This window comes from Colius striatus, chromosome 2 (genome assembly GCF_028858725.1).
Source record: "Colius striatus isolate bColStr4 chromosome 2, bColStr4.1.hap1, whole genome shotgun sequence".
Taxonomy (NCBI): Eukaryota; Metazoa; Chordata; class Aves; order Coliiformes; family Coliidae; genus Colius; species Colius striatus.
This window is the reverse complement of record NC_084760.1, coordinates 86,780,017-86,798,734: the sequence shown is the minus strand read 5'-3', so window position 1 is coordinate 86,798,734 and position 18,718 is coordinate 86,780,017. Positions and strand designations below refer to the sequence as shown.

The 18,718-nt window shown below is 38.6% G+C and overlaps 1 protein-coding gene across 1 annotated transcript in view; it reads right to left on the bottom strand.

The window, feature by feature from the left end:
• The window catches only part of SYT14 (synaptotagmin 14), an 83,276-nt gene extending 67,204 nt beyond the window's left edge, over window positions 1-16,072 (bottom strand). The window contains exons 1-2 of the mRNA XM_061990137.1: window positions 16,013-16,072; window positions 3,127-3,174 (exon numbers count right to left, since the gene is read on the bottom strand). Of these exons, the coding sequence (XP_061846121.1) occupies window positions 3,127-3,174; window positions 16,013-16,025 (61 nt within the window). The 5' untranslated portion in view covers window positions 16,026-16,072. The remainder of the gene's footprint in view (window positions 1-3,126; window positions 3,175-16,012) is intronic.
• Between the last annotated feature and the right edge of the window lie 2,646 nt (window positions 16,073-18,718).

Genomic DNA, 18,718 nt, shown 5'->3' with positions numbered 1-18,718 from the left:
CTTAGCTATGCTAAACAGAAGAGTCACAAATTTCAGTGCTGTATTATCAAACTTCTGCAATAACTGATCGTATTTTTTGACATTCTTTTCTATAGCTGTAAAGTTACTTGTTCTGTATTTTGCAGCTATCAGATGTTATGTAACAGCCACAAAATACTCACATTCTCAAGACACAGACATCCTATACCTACAAGTTTAGAAGCTTCTACTTAAAAATACAAATTAGGTTTTAAGGCTTTCCAGAAAAGTCTGTCAGTCTTCTTACTCCTAAGAGCTCTTTGCAGGTTCTTTTCAAAAACGTATGGACCTGCTAAATGGAAACTGAACACACAAAACATTATAAAAGTACTATAATTCTTCTTGTGCAGACTAGAAGTGGACCCACCACAGTTTATCTTGGACAACTATGAAGCTATAAACTACACTGTGTGACATAGGAGCAGGCTCTGTGCTAGGCAATCACTACACCATTGGTTAGCAGATTTGAGTTCTGTATCAATAGTGTATTGGAATATTTACATCATAATTCAGATAATCTGAGAGATTCAATAAGCATTATAACTGGTACTTTTAAATCTTTGAGTCTCATAAAGCTAAAAATAAACCTACAACCCAATTTATTCCTATTTATTTCAGTAGAGGTATTGTTAGCACCAAAGATGCTTTAATGATGCTTTTAAATGAAAATGCAACTGTTTGCACTCTCCGTACTGCAGCCTTGTGTACCTAAAAAAGATGAAGATACAGAACATTAAAAAAAATGCTCCATGGTTTTGGCTAATTTGAGAAATGCAAAACTTTTTTTTAAAAAAATGAGGTTTCAAATTATTTTAATTGTAACAGCTGAATATTCTTAGAGTAGACATTTCATTTTTGAGCTTTGGGTTTCCTTTTTATAGTTCTACCTTCATATACAGATAAGAAATGTTTATGAAATAATTTGAGCTAAATGATGTGGTCACACATAGCACTGCAGACCTTTCAGATCCCTTTCCAGATTTCACCATCTGATACCTCAAGGTTTCTATTTTCCTAGCAAAAACGAATGTGTGGTCAAGAAAAAGGCAATTTAGGAATGTGTCAATTTGCTAACCAGGAAGAAACGTTAGTCACCAGCAACAGGTGTTCTTCAAGTCATAGAATCCTCATATAAATTCTAATTACATTCCATCACTTGAAACCGGAAAGTTTTCCTTTGCATTATTCAGGGAAGACAACTCTCCCCAGGTTGAGTCTGTTTTGCCCATCATGGTAACCGCTGAGTGATCTCCCTGTCCTCTTCTTGACTGACAAGTCTTTTGTTACACTTCTCTCTCCCCTGTCCAGTTTAGGAAGGGGAGTGATAAGAACAGCTTTAGTGAGCACCTGGCTCACTAGAGTTAAACCACCACACTAGCATATCAACAACAGACCTTAGAATCTAAAATTCCAACATAACATAGAGCCTTAAAGGAAAATAGGTCTTTTCAACTTAGCTTCCCAGCAATAACATTAAAATCCATACAGCACTGCCTCCAAGAATGCAGAAAAAATTGTTTTTCTTAAAATCACTGCAGTACTCTGAAATAAATACAGATCTTAGAATCATATTAGCAAGGTTAAAAGACTTTTAAACTTTTTCAATAAGCTTCCTAAACTTCCAATGAGTTTCATAATTCAGAAAGAAAATAGAGCCTATTTCAGAAAGAATACAGAGCATCAACTTATCCATCAACAAAATTAACAAGACAGCAATAAAGAATTTTTTTGAAGAACAAAGCAAAATCCTCTCCATCCCCTCCAAAAGAAATATCCCCTCCAAAATGAGAAAGAAGGAATAAAAAAGGTCATAAAGAAATAATTCACAGTTTAAAAAAAAATGTTTCTCATTACAATACTGTCAAATCACTCGCAACATTCAGTTATTCATTTAATAGATATAGATGGAAAAGATGACTTGTAACAATAAAGCTTTTCTTTACATTAACTGGTAGACTTAGTTCTGAGGTTGGGAGGTACTAATTTAGTAAGTCCTATAGAATCCCAGAATGCTAGGGGTTGGAAGGGACCTCTAACGATCATCTAGTCCAACCTCCCTGCTCAAGCAGGTTCACCTTGATCACATCACTCAGGAACACATCCAGGCGGGTTTTATAAACCTCCAGAGAAGGAGACTCCACAACCTCCCCCTCCCTCCTCCTCCTCCTTTAAGTGAATGCAATGGAAACTAAGCTCTATTCAGAGGCCAAACAAGATTTCTTCCTACCAAGTATGACATGGCTTGACAATACTATTGAGCCAGTCTAACACTTAGTTGTTGTTAAAAGAGCCTTGCAGCCCTTATACCTTCCCACCACACTTTCTTACTCCTTTCCTTTGAATGCACTTTAAGGCTCTTGTGACTTAATGATAAATTAATTCAAGGAACTAATCCTTGAAGAAACATGGGGGTTTTTTTTCAAGGTTAGCTTTCAGATCAGAAAACAGAGATTCAACAGCAATGCCATAGAAAGGAGCACAGGGCTGGCAAAAAAAGGACAGAAAACGGAACTGTATCCAGTCATTATATCAGATGAGCTGTTCTGGTAATTTCAACTTCAGTCATTGTAGCTTGGCTTTAAATCTATAAAAGTTCTTTCTTGAGCACAGCTCTGCTTCATGCTCTGTCAATTACTGGTTTCATTACTGATAACAGTTGTTTTCCAAGAAGTTTGAGTAATTACGATCTCAACTGAAAGCATAGGCAGAGATTGCCAGTTCCTTACATCAGCTCAATAAAACACCCTCAAAACTTTCAATTACTACTAAAAAAATCAAATTATCCTATACATGAACCAAACCATCAAATATCTGAACAAGACAAAGATGAAAGTTTTTTTAGTTTCCTACCACAGCTGAATAACATTATCAGCTTCCATGTAACTCAGTGAATATTAGAAGTTCACGTTTTTCCTTCCTATGAAAAATCAAATTTATTTTGGAATTTCACTTTTCTTTTTTTTTCCCCCTCTCATTGCTAGGGTCAGCATCAAAAGATTTTGCAACACAAATATGCAGCACTAAGAAAATGTAAGACTGTAACCCTAGGTAGCAGATTTCTCACTAGTTCTACACACAAGTTAAGTTCTTTCATAAATCATCACTTACCTTTTCTAATGCAGATTAGCTCATGTACACCACAAGTTCGTTCTCCACCTATGTGAAAATAAATCAGTAGATAACATTAACAAATAAAATGTATTTGGGTTTTAAATAAGGCTTATAAAGTGTGAAAGAAAAAGCTGTAAAACTGTCATTTAATAAAAATGCAACAGACTGATTTAAGAAGTTTTTAATTTATACATGGTATCATTTGTACAAAACAACAAATGTACCTGTAGCTTAATATTGCTAACAACAGTGCAGTATGAAGAGTTTTACATAAAATTTATACAGATAAAATTACAAATGCAAGCAAACTAACTGAAGTCATGCTAATATTTCCCAAGTATAAAAATATAATTTCCTGTTTTGAGTGAGCTGCCACCTACAAAGAATTCTCAAAATATCAAAACTATTTCTAACAGAAAGTCAAAATAATGTTATGATTATTTCTCATGGTTAAAATAACAAAAGAGAAAGTCTACAGTTACTAAAGGGTGGGTTTACACGGAATTTCTCCTTAAGAGTTTTTTTAATTTAAAAAAAAAAAAAAGTTCAGAAACTGAGAAAATTATGAGATTAATATAATTTTTGCTAGAAATATTAAATTTCAGTTTACATTTTAATTCAAAAAAACCCACAGTTTTTGTTACAATTACAGCTAATAAAGAAAACACTGATATATAACCAGTGAGGACAAAGGAAGGAGAACACATTGGAACAAGCATGTTGAAATAGGAAGGTGTGATGCAGGAATAGGAGATGAAACAAGCTATTCCTAAGCCTTGCAGAAGGAGGGACAGGCAGTTAGAAAGTTGTTGAAGAGATTTTTTAAATGGTATCTAGAAATTGTTGGAACAGTTGATTTTTAAATTAGGATTATATTATATTGAATCCATTTAAAGTGTTCATGATCCTCTTCTCTCTTAAATTATTATATTTTGGAACTACATGCTCCACAGTAAAACTTAAACATTCCAAGCTACTTCAGGCTACGGCGTATCTTAACCGTACTCTAACACTCACTAAGCCTTTCCATTGAGAACAAAAGACTGTGTGTAAATAAATACGGAACTGAAGGGGACTGTCGAGATTTTCATTCCCAGTAATCCATAATTCTAATGAAATGACAAACTAGAGAGTTCCAAAAACTTACAACATCCATTCCATAAACATTAACCACTACTTGGCTCCAAACACTTTGCAACACTCTAAAAAAAAGCTTTAGATAACAAAATCATTTCCATCTCAAAAATGTGGAAATATATTACATAGCACTTACTATTCTTCTTCACTCCATAATAAAGTAATTATGCCATATAATAAAGGATGTTATGATATAGTATTCACTAATATTTACATCTCATAATTGAGAACACTAAGAAATAGAGTTATAAAAGCTCTAAAAGATATCTATATTTGCTGTTAAATTTACATTTTAACAAAACAACTGTAGGAAAATAATATATTAGAGAAAAAAAGGATATAAAGTATCAAATAAATGGTGTCAAACATAATTCTTATAAAATAAAACTAAATGTGATAAATGAAATTAAAAAGAATCCTCACTTTATGCCAATATACCTTTTCTTCATATTCAGTAATATGAAATATAAGCTTCAAAGATACTCTTGAAGGAAAATCAAGTATCAATGACTCTGAGGATCCCAGGAGTTTTGTATAGTCATCTTCTTTACAAAACCCCATCATAATAGCAACATAATAACTTGCTCTTTCCAGAACATTCTAGAAGCCGGACAATATCCTTCTCACTCGGTAAACATTTTTTGAAAGTAAATACAAGAAGACCTAAGTCAAAATAAATAAACTTGGTTTTACAACAACAAAGTGTTTTACAAAAACAAACTCTGGGAGATGATTACTATCTTCTGTGAAATCACTGCAATCATCTTCAGGCTACAAAAGAGAAATTAAGAGAGTCACTGAAACTCTTCTCCCTAGATTTTGTTCCCCCAATAGACTTAAATTCAGCAGTGCAGAAAGAACAAAAACTATCCAAAAAAGTAGGAGAATTTTTTATTACACAACTGCTAGATGGTTAGTTAAAAATAAAGATTCGCCTAGAAATAATCGAGAAAACAGTGAGCAGCATTAGACTTTAATTATATACTGTCCTCAATGAAATCAACCATTTTGAAATCTCATCATAAAATACTAACTTTAAGTTTGCATTTTGCATTACTACCTATTGTTTTCTAAATAAACATATTTTTCAGTCATTTGGATGCTAATCACTGTTCCATTAAATAAAGCCTTTACACGAACCCTCACGTTACTTTTTATTGACCATAAGGCTACATAATAAATCTATACAATTTAACATGCATTTGCTCAGGATTGTTTTTTTCTCATTTTGTTAAAAAATGCTGAATTATATTTCTTATTTCATAGGTGATTAATTTATTACTCTTTTTCCAATTTGGTTTTAGATGGAAATCAACTGTTAAGTAAAAATGTCAAGTGACTTACACGTTTTGAAAATAAAGTTAAAGAAAATGCATTTTATATTTTAAATTAACCAATTTATTAAACATATGAAATATTATCCTCAAGTAACCTGGACAGATTCTTCTTTTCCCTTAGTGCTCTACAAAATTGTGCAGCAAATAACACTATTGACACCTCGTTTTTTTCTCCTCACAGGTTAACAAATTGATACAAGTTTTTCTGTCTTTCCAAGTCCCAAGAAATCTCTCAGCTTTGTATAACCTAGTCACTGAAAGAAAATAAACTGAAAACATTAGAACATTTTGCATGAGAGTGAGTTATCAACCACTAATTTAGCATTTCAGTCTGAAAAGACAGTCTTTCTGTGTTAAAGTAATTGATTTTAATAGCAGTAGTCCACCTTATTTTTATAGTTAATTAAAATTTGAGTTTTATTTAGAGAAAAATGATTATTAATTTTACTTCATCTTGACTATCATCTCCTATTTAACAGTTTGCAGTTTTAAGTGAGTTTGCATTTAAAACTATGTAATACTTTCTTCAAAATGTAATCTGAAAATACAAAAAAGCTACCTGGGGACATAGAGCTTTTCCTAATTTCAGACCACAGAAGTAAAATGAGAAATAATGAAAGATGAAGTAATTTTAGAATTGCATATTCAACAAAACATTTAAATTTTCTTGAGCAAAAAAGACTAACTAATGGCCCTAAAAATCCAACTAATTCAAACATTTAGCACAAACAGAATGGTTGGATATTTCACAAAGGCTGCTGGGATGCTTGATGAAGCTTAATTTTCTCAATTTAAGTCAGATTTTGTACACCAAGTCTCTATTTACCAAGATGACTGTCACACCAAAAAGATGAAAAGTTGTACATTACAGAAGATAAAGCATCATCTGAATTTTAAATTGATTAAATTGGAAAATTTAGTTTCTTTCTAAAACTAGTATAATTCAATTCTACAAATGTTTGGATTTTAGCTGAAACTCTACTGCTAGGTGCTGAAAATAACTGTCTGGGAAATTTAACACTAGCATTATTATAGAGTGACTTAGGTTGGGAAAGACCTCAGGCACTTCAAGAGACTCCATAGCAGGACCACCTCTACAGGAGATTCTTCTGGGCCTCAACCAGTCAAGTTCTGCAAGGACCAAGATTCCATGCCCCCTCGAGGCACCATCAGTTCCTGGCTGTATGCAGGGAAGGTGTCAGTCCTTTCACTGTGAGCACTTCTTCCTTACAGCCAGTCAGAACTTGCCTTGATGTAGCTCACACTCATTACCTCATCTGCTTTCACTATCCACCTAAAAAATACATTTGCATTTCTCAGACCCCTTTAAAAGGCTGCAATAAGAGTTCCCTTCAGGATTCCTCAGACTACACAAACATATTGAATGAATATTGTATTCAGTTCTGGGCCCCTCACTACAAGAAGGACACTGAGGTGCTGGAGCATGTCCAGAAATAGGCAACAAAGCTGATGAAGGGTCTAAACATCTATGGATGTTTAGCCTAGAGGAGGCTGAGAGGAGATATGATCAATCTTTACTGCTACCTGAAGGGGAGTTGTAGTGAGGTAGGGGTCAATCTCTTCTCTCCAATAATGAATGACAGGACACGAGGAATGGGCTCAAGCTGCACCAGGGCAGGTTTAGATTGGACATAAGGAAGAATCTTTTCACTGAGAGGGTTGTTAAGCATTGGAATAGGAAGCCCTGGGAGGTGGTGGAGTCACCATCCCTGTTGATATTCAAAAGACACATAGATGAGGTGCTGAGGGATATAGTTTAGTTTAGTGACAGGCCTGGAAGTGTTGGGTTGCTGGTTGGATTCTATGATCTTGAAGGTCTTTTCCAACCATTATGATTCTATGATATTTCCTCATATGCCATGTGCTCTGGTCCCCCATCACTCTGCTGCAGTCTCTCCAGTTCATCTCTCACACTGAGTTAACACAGCTGGACACAGGTAAAAGGGACATGGCTAGTTCATGTTCAATCTGCTATTCACCGGGACTCTCAGGCTGTTTTGTGCAGCTGCTCCTGGCCAATCTGTCTGCAGCTTATAGTGCTGCACGGGTCTGAACTTTTTATTTGTCCTTGTTGAAGTTCACATGGTTCCCTTCAACTCTTTCTTTCAGCTTGCTGAGCACCTGCCAGATTGCAGCCCTGCCCTCCAGCTCATTAACTGCTCTCCTGTCTGGCATCACCCACAAACTCAGTGAGGGTGCATTCCATCCCTTCAACAAGCATGTCACAGAGTCTCAGTTCCAGTATCAATACAACTTAGGCTACCGTGTATAAAATGTATTGTTCTTCCACTTAGCACAAATCCACATTAGTAGCTGCAGTGAAATGTTATATAGCATCACAGAAGTCTTCGTCATCGGGTGGAAGTTCAGAAACATACTTTTTATGTAATAAACTGCTTTCCTGCAGAGGATTTTATTGTTATTAGCATTTTCATAAGTTTGGGCTACAGCCAACAAGCATTCACTTAACAATTTTAATTAGACAACTATTTTTTGCCTTGACAAATCCAAAAAATTCCAGTACAGAATGACAACACTGTGCTGGCTGAATAGCACAAACAGAACAAGGAGCACAGCATTCATTACGGCCCTTGAGAGCCTACCTTGTCAAACTACAGAGGAGTAGCTCCTGCTCACGCACAGCAGTGGCAAGGGACGTGCATTTCAGCACAGCTCCATCACTCCTGCTCTGTGACACTAGATCAGATAGTCACAGTCAGTCTACAGATTGACACAGGTAAGGCTGGCTACCTGCCAGAAATATAAAATGGGATACAAATGATAAAGCCTAACACACTGTTAACACATCTGAAGCACACAGAAATACTAATGCTTTTGCTATGAATATGGGATACTTTGGAAACCCATTCTTACGCTACATTGTTTCCTATAACATAGGACGCACTAGACAACAAGAATGAAACAACGTACACCAACAGATCTACTCATTGAAAAACTACCTCATTCTAGGAACTGAACTAAAGCTGGTTTTAGATGAACAGGTAGCTAACTGTAAAGGAAAATAAAGCTGGAAAAACTTTCACAGAACAGTAGTTCTACAGCTGGCATCAGTATGGGGGTTTTGCTAAAAAGGGGCTAAATACACTCATTAGCCCGTCCTCACCCACGGTTTAAAAATCATCTCTGCACTCCTTTAGTAGCCTTTATTGCAATTTTAGTCTACAAGCAATATTTCAAATGTAAAAAATGAAATGTTTGAAGTTGAATGCTTGAAAGTAGTCAAAAAGCAAACCATGTTTGAATTTATTAGGAAAAAGACAGCTATTTTATATGCTTATGTGCCCACGTCTTGTATATTTTGTGCAGTTTTTGGTCTCTCCTCTCTACCACCACCTGAAAGAATAAAATAGAACCACAGAAGTCACAGAGAAAGGTAAAAAATAAAGTCAACAAAAAACGGTTAAAACACAAATAGTTTCCATACGTGGGTAAATTTAATGGACTAATGCTCTTGGATCTGGAAAAAAGACAACAGATGGTGGATGTACACAGGTGATTGAAGATCAATGATTTACTGTCTTAAGCACTAATAAGAGAAACAAGTATCAGATTAAAATAGCAGCAGACATGTTTAAGACTAGATGTTTTCAAGAGTAAAAGTTAGAAATCAACATTCTGGTCTTATAATACAAACTCCTACTGTAAAAGCAGTCTTCCCTGCTAGCACCATTTAAAATGATTGCTATCTAGTGATTTCCTAGCCTAAAGATAAGGTCATCTATCTGTCCTTGACTTAACAACAAACAAAATATTCTTAGCTTCTCAACCATGAAAGTAGTGACAAACATTAACATTTTCTTCATACGGAAATTATTTTATTATTATCTGAAATCGGAAGACTTGACAACATTGATCAATTAATTAGCAATCAATTACAATTAATCAAGATAGCCATTTCTTTTTCGCAAATAAATTTTGTACATGATCTTACCCACACTTAAAAAGATGGAACATCGCCATAGACTTACAGAAGCCAAAAAGAAATGGAGACAGTAAGACTAGTTAAGCTGACTATGTCATAAAGCAGAGGGGTTCTCAGGGGTCTTCTCCTCACATCATGAAAATAATATTATTCCAGTTTCCTTTCTCCCCAGAATGACCTGACAGCTCTCTTTTCCTGCTCTTCTGACAACAAAATTAGCACTGGAAAAGGATTAGTAAGTTCTTTATTTCACCTTGTTCTCAAACTCTTAATAGATACAGCAAACACAACAAGCTACAGAAACATTCAGTACAAATGGTTCAAATCTGACCTGATATAAAACTTGTGGATTTTTCTTAAGTAAGATTAGAAAAAGAACCAGGAGCTACAAGGAGAACTGCTACTTCACTGCACATGACAAGCAGATTAAACATACATTACCAAGCAACGTATACTGCTATCAAATGTTCTGGAAATAAAAGCTATCTATCTATCTATCTATCAACCATAACAGTTGATAGAATAATAATTAAAAAAAAAAAAAAGATTACTAAGACTTTTGGCTAATTCCTATGGTTTTTAGTTAACACTACTGAGTCGCCACTCTGGAGCAAAGTTTCACAGCAGAAAGTAAGCTGAGAAATATTTGTTTAAAATTATTAATGATCTATGGACTTTCATTGTCATCAAAAGTGTACATTTTAATAATTTTAGTTAAGAAATCGTGAGAAAAGGTATACTCACAGAAACAGTACCGGTAACTGAATTTCTCATATTTCAGATCAAACAGTAAGTTTGTGATACAAAGGGAAATCACTATAAAGAATTAATATTTCAAAACTGCTTATTTTAGACTACAAAACAAAAATATCCATGTGTGTCAATCATACTGAACCTACCACTTCTCATACCAAATATGCTCCTCTGCAGATTGACCTATTCGTCCACAAACACAACACTCATTTTCTGTCTTACGATTAACTTTCCAAAGTTTCTCCGTTTCATGGTAGAGACAGATTTACACAGATATCAGAAAAGATCTCCTAGCTCCAGAAGTCAAATACTCAAAAATTAGGAAATATAAGGATTAAATGCTGACTGGAAATCCACTTCCAACCCCAGGTACAGATTTAGTTTTACATACAACACAGGACCTTTGCCTCATGCAGTTAAAAACCTGGCAATATTCAGGAAAACACCTCAGAGTATCAGCTGTGGATCCCTCACACTATTCATTACAAAAGCTGGAAGAAGAATAATTGATTCACACTGGGAGTAAAGTGGAGAGAAAACACGACTCTAATGGTAAAGCAGTTTAAAGTTCTCTGGAAGTCAGCAAGACTCTGTCCTCTCTTACAGATCCCCTGTATTTTGATAAGCAGTAATATAAGTCAACATTTTTAATCACGTAGCAACTGTGTGTTTTCTTTCCTGGATGCCCATCTTGAATGCCAAGAGTTCCAATTGCAAAAGTGCTAAGAATTACAGATGAACAGAATTCATGAAGAATTTCACTCTGAACACATCAACTGTTCTGATATCAAGTACAATTGTTTCATCTCAGCCCACAGAGAGCTTGTCAAAAAGAAGTCTGTAGAGCATTATAGGTTAGATATATATATATTTTTTTAAGAGGTAGCCCACTCTATTACCTAAAAGGCAATAGAGACTTGACAGCTCTCTTTATGTCAAGAGATCCATAACACTACAGTGATGGCATAACACAAACCAAATTTTTCATATGGCACAAGGTCTTACTGTCTTTGGCAAATAATGCAAGGAATCACCCTTAAAATGACAATAAAAATACAAGGTAACATTCAGTTTATAGTTTTCACTACAGACAGTAAATGAGCAGAAGACATCATTAAACAGATTTTGTGTGGCTGGCCAAATCTGATAGAATCATAGAATGGTAGGGTTGGAAGAGACTTCCAGAGAAAAGCGGGCCTAACTACAAAATACAGTTGTTTATGTTTAGGCTTTATTTAAAACTGCTGCTGCTGCTCAACCTCTGCCCTGGCTGCATCAACTCGGATTCATAAGCACTATGGCTAATTAAGGTCAGCACCAACTTGAGGATCTCTGTGTCACCTTACACCCTTCTAATACATGCTGCAGCAACATCTGAGCACCTCAGGTAATTTGGAAGTCAAGATAAAACCATTCCCTAGGCCAGAGTCAATCTACGAGGCACACATATGATACTCCTACCTAAGCACTGTAAACAGCCCATTGCACTTTCCAGAATCCAGAAAAGGAAATGAAACTTGCAATTAGGTATCATTTTCATGTAGCATATATGAAGCACTGTTCTAAATCCTCTCTCTTTTAATATCCATAAACAAAAAGTAGGTCTAATCAGTATTTTTTGTCTTTGTTTCCCAAGGAAATGAGAGTTACATAATTAAGCAGTTCATTTCTTGCCCCATCCTTCTATTGCTTACAAATTCACTGGCTAATTTAAGTCAAAAATTGATATAAAGTTTTAAGAGCTTCATAATTTCAGGGTTCTACATTTCATTTAAAAAATTAGCAGTCAAATAGGACACAAATGCAGATTCCACGAAACACAGGGACAGCCAACCAGCTGATATATCCTTGCACAGCAGACAGAGCTGCAGCTGCCTGCTCCCAAACAAACAGCTGGCAGATGAGGAAAGAGAGGAAGCACAATCTTGTCAGAAACATCAGAAAGCTCAGGACGCTTCAGAAGCACTCAGGAGATGCCAGGGACAAAATAAGAGATATTCAAAAGCCTAGATACATGACGAGGACCTTGGCATATTATATTGGGAAGGGTAAGTGTTATGCTGGTAGGATCACAGGGGTAAAATAAGGAAAGGCGTATTTATTAGCCTCATTATTCTACCAATAACTTATTAGATGATGGTACAACCTTGAAATTCTTTTTTCTCTACTAGATTCCTTCCAATTGTATGGCTCATAACTCTCTTTAATACTACTTTTCATTTCTTAAGACTAAATTCTTCACAATGGAATCCATAGGAAAAAGTTTCAATTCCAAAATAATTAACTCAGTCTGAAAAGGCTGATGTGTAAATGTATTCCCTGCTTTGAGAAATGCTCACTTTTCCCCAATCTACACCACTTTACAGAATGTTCAAGTGCAGCCCAAAAACTTGGTAAAAATAGAAGGATATGCAAAACATGCAATTCTGCCTTCAGTTACAAAGCATCCCACTGTGACCTTTACATTTCTTTTCCCTCTTCCATGCAATTGCAATGTGATTTTGATTGCCAGTTCCTCACACAGACCTCAACTCAAGGAACTCTTAAAGCACATGCTGAAGTTTTGCAATGGCGCAAAAGAGGAAAAGCAGGATAAAGAAATCAAATTAATCTGCATTGAGGGACATTATCACGGTGATGCTGTAGGATTCTCAGAAGCGACTCCTGAATTCTCCCTCTCCCCAGTCCCAGCAAACTGACACAAGACCCCAGACCTGGACAGCTGTATCCGAGACGATCTTAACCCCAGACCACTTACTAGCCTGGGCTTACTACCGCTTTCAGTTTGGCCTTATCTCTACCATATTTGCCACCCTCTGCATTCTGACACTCTCTGTATTAGATTAATTCAACTTTTCCCTACAAAAAAGTGGATACTACTAATCAATAAATAACTTTGCATCTTAAAACAGAGCTCCTACTTAACACTAATTTTGTTTTGAAAGAGAAATATACAGAAATAAGCACTGTAAATATAAGTCTTTACTCTCATTGGAGATAAAGCTTTTCCAATTGGGTTGCTCTCTGCTGTTTCCTAGCAAAGCTGAGATTGCCCAACCTATGCAAACTGTATCACTAAATAACTAAAGAAATAAAAAACATGTTTTAACATGACATTAACTTTCTAAAGAAAAAGATGTAATGGTTCCCACAGTCACTAAATTAGGGCTTTGAACGTAGTCACACAAAGAATACTTGTCTTTTTAAAGTCTGTCAGTCATCATAACACAAAAAAAGAGTAACAAAGCACTGTCACAGAACAAAATTACAACAGTCACTGGCCATGGTCAATGTCTAACTGTTTTTCTGTAACACTTGACACAAAAAGCTTCACTTTTACCAAAGCATTCGTTTTTAGTGTTATAACTGATTTAAACTGCTATGCTGACAAAGTGACGCCAGAAATGGTACTTACAGATTTTTAAGAAGGCACTTAATTTCTTCCAGCTAACAAATCCTATTTTCAGTTGAGCTCTTAATTTTGTGCACTCTTCACATGTAACTGCATATGTCCTGCTTTGAAAGAGTTTTGAACTATTTATCTGTATTCTTCACTCAGAAGTTTTCAATCTCAATTACTTCCCATACCCTTACCAAAAAATTTAAAAACATGTCTGAACCACGGTATGTCTGGTCACATACATTAACAAAGTTACTTGGACACAATGTAAATTCTGTATTACGACACTTTAGAAGTCCTGTGCTTTAATCCTGACTTCAAGGGTTATTCACCCACATCAAACTCTTATTTTTTAAACACAGATGGCCAGCAAATAGTACTGCTAAATGCTCAGTGCGAGGTACCACTGCACAAACAGGAAGGAAAGAACACCAGGATGAGGAATAAAAATTCTAACACCTACTAACAGATATACAACAATCCACTCTTTGGTTGAAAACAAAGAGGATGCTGCATGCCTGCTACAGACTACAGCAGCAAAGTACATTGTGTTTTCTTTCTTCAAGGAAGACTTCTAAATCAGAACCTAGCAGATCACTTTCACGATTGGATTTTTTATTTATCCAGCCTCCCATTTAACTATAAACTCTGTACCCAAATGCATCTCAAAAGTTTAAGTCTCATCTTGGCAATCGCACCTAAGTGTCTACAAGGCAGCTGGGCTATTTCTAATGTCTGGCCCTAATGAGAAGTGTTGCATTCTTTTCAAAGGTTGGATTGCTTTATTCATTCATGAGTATCTGCTTTAACATTCAAGACGTCATACTCTAAATCACCTGAAAATATTAAAGACAAATTTCATAATTTGTGGCTGCTTTCAGATCTAACAAATTTTCACAGATTTCTAGGATAACGCGGCCTAAAATGAAAGCAGAGACAGATTTTGAAAGATTATGATACTGTTTTTTTCTGAGCTTGAGTTATGTAAAAAGTCCAGATCCAGCAGAAATTTTTGCTATCTTCTTGATAATATTAAAAGATGGCTTTTCAGCAGAAAAGAACCTAGCCAAGTTAAAGCTGGCCAACTTAAACTCCTAGTGTGCAGAGCTTCCAAGACAGGGTGAACTTGCAGCTTTGCTTGCACGGTGGAACTTCTCCTTACAGAGGCCTGAATTACCAATTTGAGGAAACTGACAGCACGGAAGGAACCCACATGCAAAACAAACAATAACAGTTTGGTTCTTTTCCCCCCTCACTGTTTTCCTAGATTCTTAAGTTACAATAACTGATGCTTTCAGAAAGAAACATAAAGCAGCATACCTTAGGACCTTCTTTTGTTGGAAATAAAGTTCTAGGAGAATTCATTTATTTTTTTATTGAGGATTTTTAACAAGATGTAAAATTACTTTTCAGAATGGAGAAGGAAGGTTTCAAAAAAAAAAAAAAAAACCCAAACTCGGAAGCCCTGCCTTTTAAGCGGTAATAGCCAAATAAACCCAACAAGTGTCTAGTACATCTTACTCCTTTGTTGTTGTGGATTTTAAGTGATGACTAGAAAGATCTGCGGACAGGAGCTCCTTTACAGGCTGTTAAGCTCTCAGCAGCCAGGCAACCAGCAGAGAGCAGGGAACCTCCCTCGCCTGGGGAATCTGTTTTCAGAGACTTCAGGGCCAGGAGGGACGATTACTTTCAGAGCAGTTGACAAAGTCTCTCCGGGGAGGATGGCTAAGGCTGCGCACGTTCAGCAACTGACATTTACAACCAGGGTGCGGGTTGTTCCGACACATCCCCTTCTCTCCAGGGGTCTGGGACCCGGTGGCGGGCAGAGGAGGCACGGCCCGCCCCGGAGGCAGCCGCCCGCCCCCGCCTCCCCACCTGAGCAAGGGCGGCTCGAGGCACGAACAGCAATGACGGCTTCGTCCTCCTCAGGTCCCCTCCGCGGCGCCCACGGGCGCACGCCCAGCATCCCTGGGGCAGGCAGGCGAAGGAGGAGGAGGAAGAGGAGACAGAGGAAGGATGCCGACCACCGTGCCTGGGATTATTTACCTCCGGAGACGGGAAGAGGGAGCAACGACACGCACCTCTCCCCCCACACACACGAATCCCCTCCGCTGCAGCCCCCGTCGCCGGGATGCTGTTCGGCTTCGACGCGCCCCCACCTCCCGCCGCGGTGGGAGCCCTGGCCCCTCCAGAGGCGCCCCCCTCCCCGTGCCCGGGGGAGGAGAGGGAGAGGAGGGGGCTGGGGGAGGGGAGCGATTCGGGGCGAGAGGAGCCCGTTATTGGCCTACTTACCGTCAATCGCCATGATCCCCGGGGTGGGCCGTACCAAGTGGAGCGCACGCAGGAGAGGCGCTGGCAGGCGCCGCGGCTGCGAGACGGGAGCGCCGCGCGGGGCCGGGCGGGGGCGGCGGGGAGGGGAGGCCGGGGCCGGGGGGGGGGCGGGACAGCGGAGCGTGCCGGGGCGCGTGGCTCCGCCCCCTCGCCGCCGCCGCCCTGCGCGCGCGGCGCCCGTGGAACCGGCGGGGCTGGGCGCCGGGCGCGCGCGCGGCCGCCCACGGCGGGCTCGGACACCCCTCAGCTGCCCCGGGACGGCGCTCCGCCGCTAGCGAGGCGGGGAGCCCTCAGCAGCCCCCGGGGCTGGCGGGAAGAAGGTGCTACTCGGCAAAGGAAGAGCTCGTCGCTTTCCATGGTTCTGCTTCCCAAAGCTATTGGCTGAAACAGAACACAAGGCTGTTAAACCGCTAGTTTCAGTCAGGCTCGTGGTTCCGTAAACATCTCCAGAACTTCACACACCCAGCACCTGCCGTCAGCCGTGCGCAGCTTCCTTGTATTCGCACAGGTTCGGCTGCACTGCCCTGCCAGATACAGCCCCATAAAAACGCTGAAAAAAGTCTTACTCTCCCTAAATAGAGCAGCTGAAAGACGAGAAATGTTGGCATTAAAATTATCCATGCAGCCTCTACTTGCTCCGCGGCGCAGGTAAATACATCACGACACAGTGCCACAGCACAGTCACAGACTTTTTATTCCCTCCCATCATACCTCTGCCTGACTCGGTGCACAAGACAGATGGTATTTGGGAGTGAATCAGGATCCTGTGGTGAATAAAGATACCATGCGTCTCAGGCACGGTGTCTTCTAACTGTGACGTTCTGTAACTGTAGCGTCTGATTTCCGAGGGTTTTGGGGGTGTAAAATTGAAATAATATGTGGAGCCACATTCACAGGCATGCTACATATCTTTGGAAGGGCTCGACACCTTTGAATTTATAGCAGCCTCCAACAAATGCTTGAAATGAGTTTAATGCTGAAAGATATTGGGTCAATGGCTATGCACAGGGGTTTGGGGTGGGGGAAGGCATGTTTTGTCATTGAAACTTGTCTATGAGGGGCACTTTCCTGTGGCTACACCCTCTGTTACTCTTCCTTTCCAACCTTCACATTCTGCCTGTGTTGCTACTCTTTCCTCTGTCCCACCTGCCACAGGTCCTTCCTCTCCCTTCTATGCCTTTTCCTCAGCTCCTTCACACTTGGACCACCCTCTTCTCTGAGAGTCTGCAGTTATTGTCTCATCCAGAACATCCTTTTTCTGCACTCTCCCCCTCACCTTCCAGAAGCTCTATGCAAAAGGAGCAGCACAGTGAGCAGAGAGGACAGGGTCTCGCAAAGCCCCATGACATTTACCACAAGGATCCTGGGAGGCAGAAAGGTGTCTGACCTGGCTCCTGTGACTAACAGAGAAAATGGCCAAGCAGATCAGTTGTATTATGGGTTTTACGTTGGGAGAGACAATAGGATGTATGTGCAACTCTGTCACTGTGTAGGAAAGCTTTAATTGGGAGTGAGGAAACAGAACACGTTAGTACTTCTGAACAAGTATTTCAGACACATATGTACTGGCCAAACATAGGAGAATTTTCATAAGATTGTCAGGAGGAATATCTCCTCCTCCTGAGGTAGTCATACCAATATCTTTGTTACCAATATAATCTTTCTGCCAAATGATACATTGCTGTTCAAATCTTGGAAGCATTAATCTCCTTTAGTCTAGCAGCCTTCAGAAATGTTTTGTCATACGAAAAAAAAATCAATGTGTTTTCTCAATTTCATTCTTCACCTCAGTTTGGAAAAGGAACTTAAAAGTGAGGAGTTTAAAAGCAACGTCATCTTGAGCAAAATGGCCATCTTGGAAAACACAAGTCCCAAATGACAGACATTTGTCCAGACAAGAAGCAACTGTAAAAAGGAATCTTAAAAGAGAAAATGTCAGCAGAGCTCAATGGCAAATATATTTCTTTGTACCAGCACTGACATTTACCTCAGATACCCCAATGATTTTCTATTCATTCCTGGAGAATATTCCAGCCCTGAACTTTTCTGTACCCTTTGCCTTGATAGCCACCTTTATGACGATATTACTGTATTGACCACAGGAATTAAGACTCCTGTAGGATGAGGTATACTGTTATAGTTATTATTTTTCTCTGCTGTTCTGGGGTGTGGTTTTTTTTATTGTCCCCCTGCTTCTGGCAGCATCCCCATACGAAGGAACTACCAATCACTGATATCAGCAAAACTTCCCAGAGCACAGATGTCCACCCATACAGAATCCAGGATTCAGTTTGTGAGATGTTTAAAAAAGTCATCTACAATTTTTGGAGAGCTTCACATGTTGTCACATTTCTGTGATTCATGTATACAATTAACATAGTGGGAAGCAGAAGTTCGTATCATTGGACAAAGTCTTTTTCAGGGTGAGGGATGAATGTACGTGTGTGAAATAGTAACATTACATTTGGAATTCTTAGTCTAGGCTTTTGGTTTTCGAAATACAAAAGAACACATTATTTCTACCAAGTAGTTATTTGCTCAGTTTGGAAAAACAGTTTCAGGACATAAGGAACAAACATGGTTCTACATCAACAAAGAGATGATATGAAAAGTATGTGTGAGGAACCAAAACACGACTTTTCAGAGCTATGCTGAATCAAATGAGTT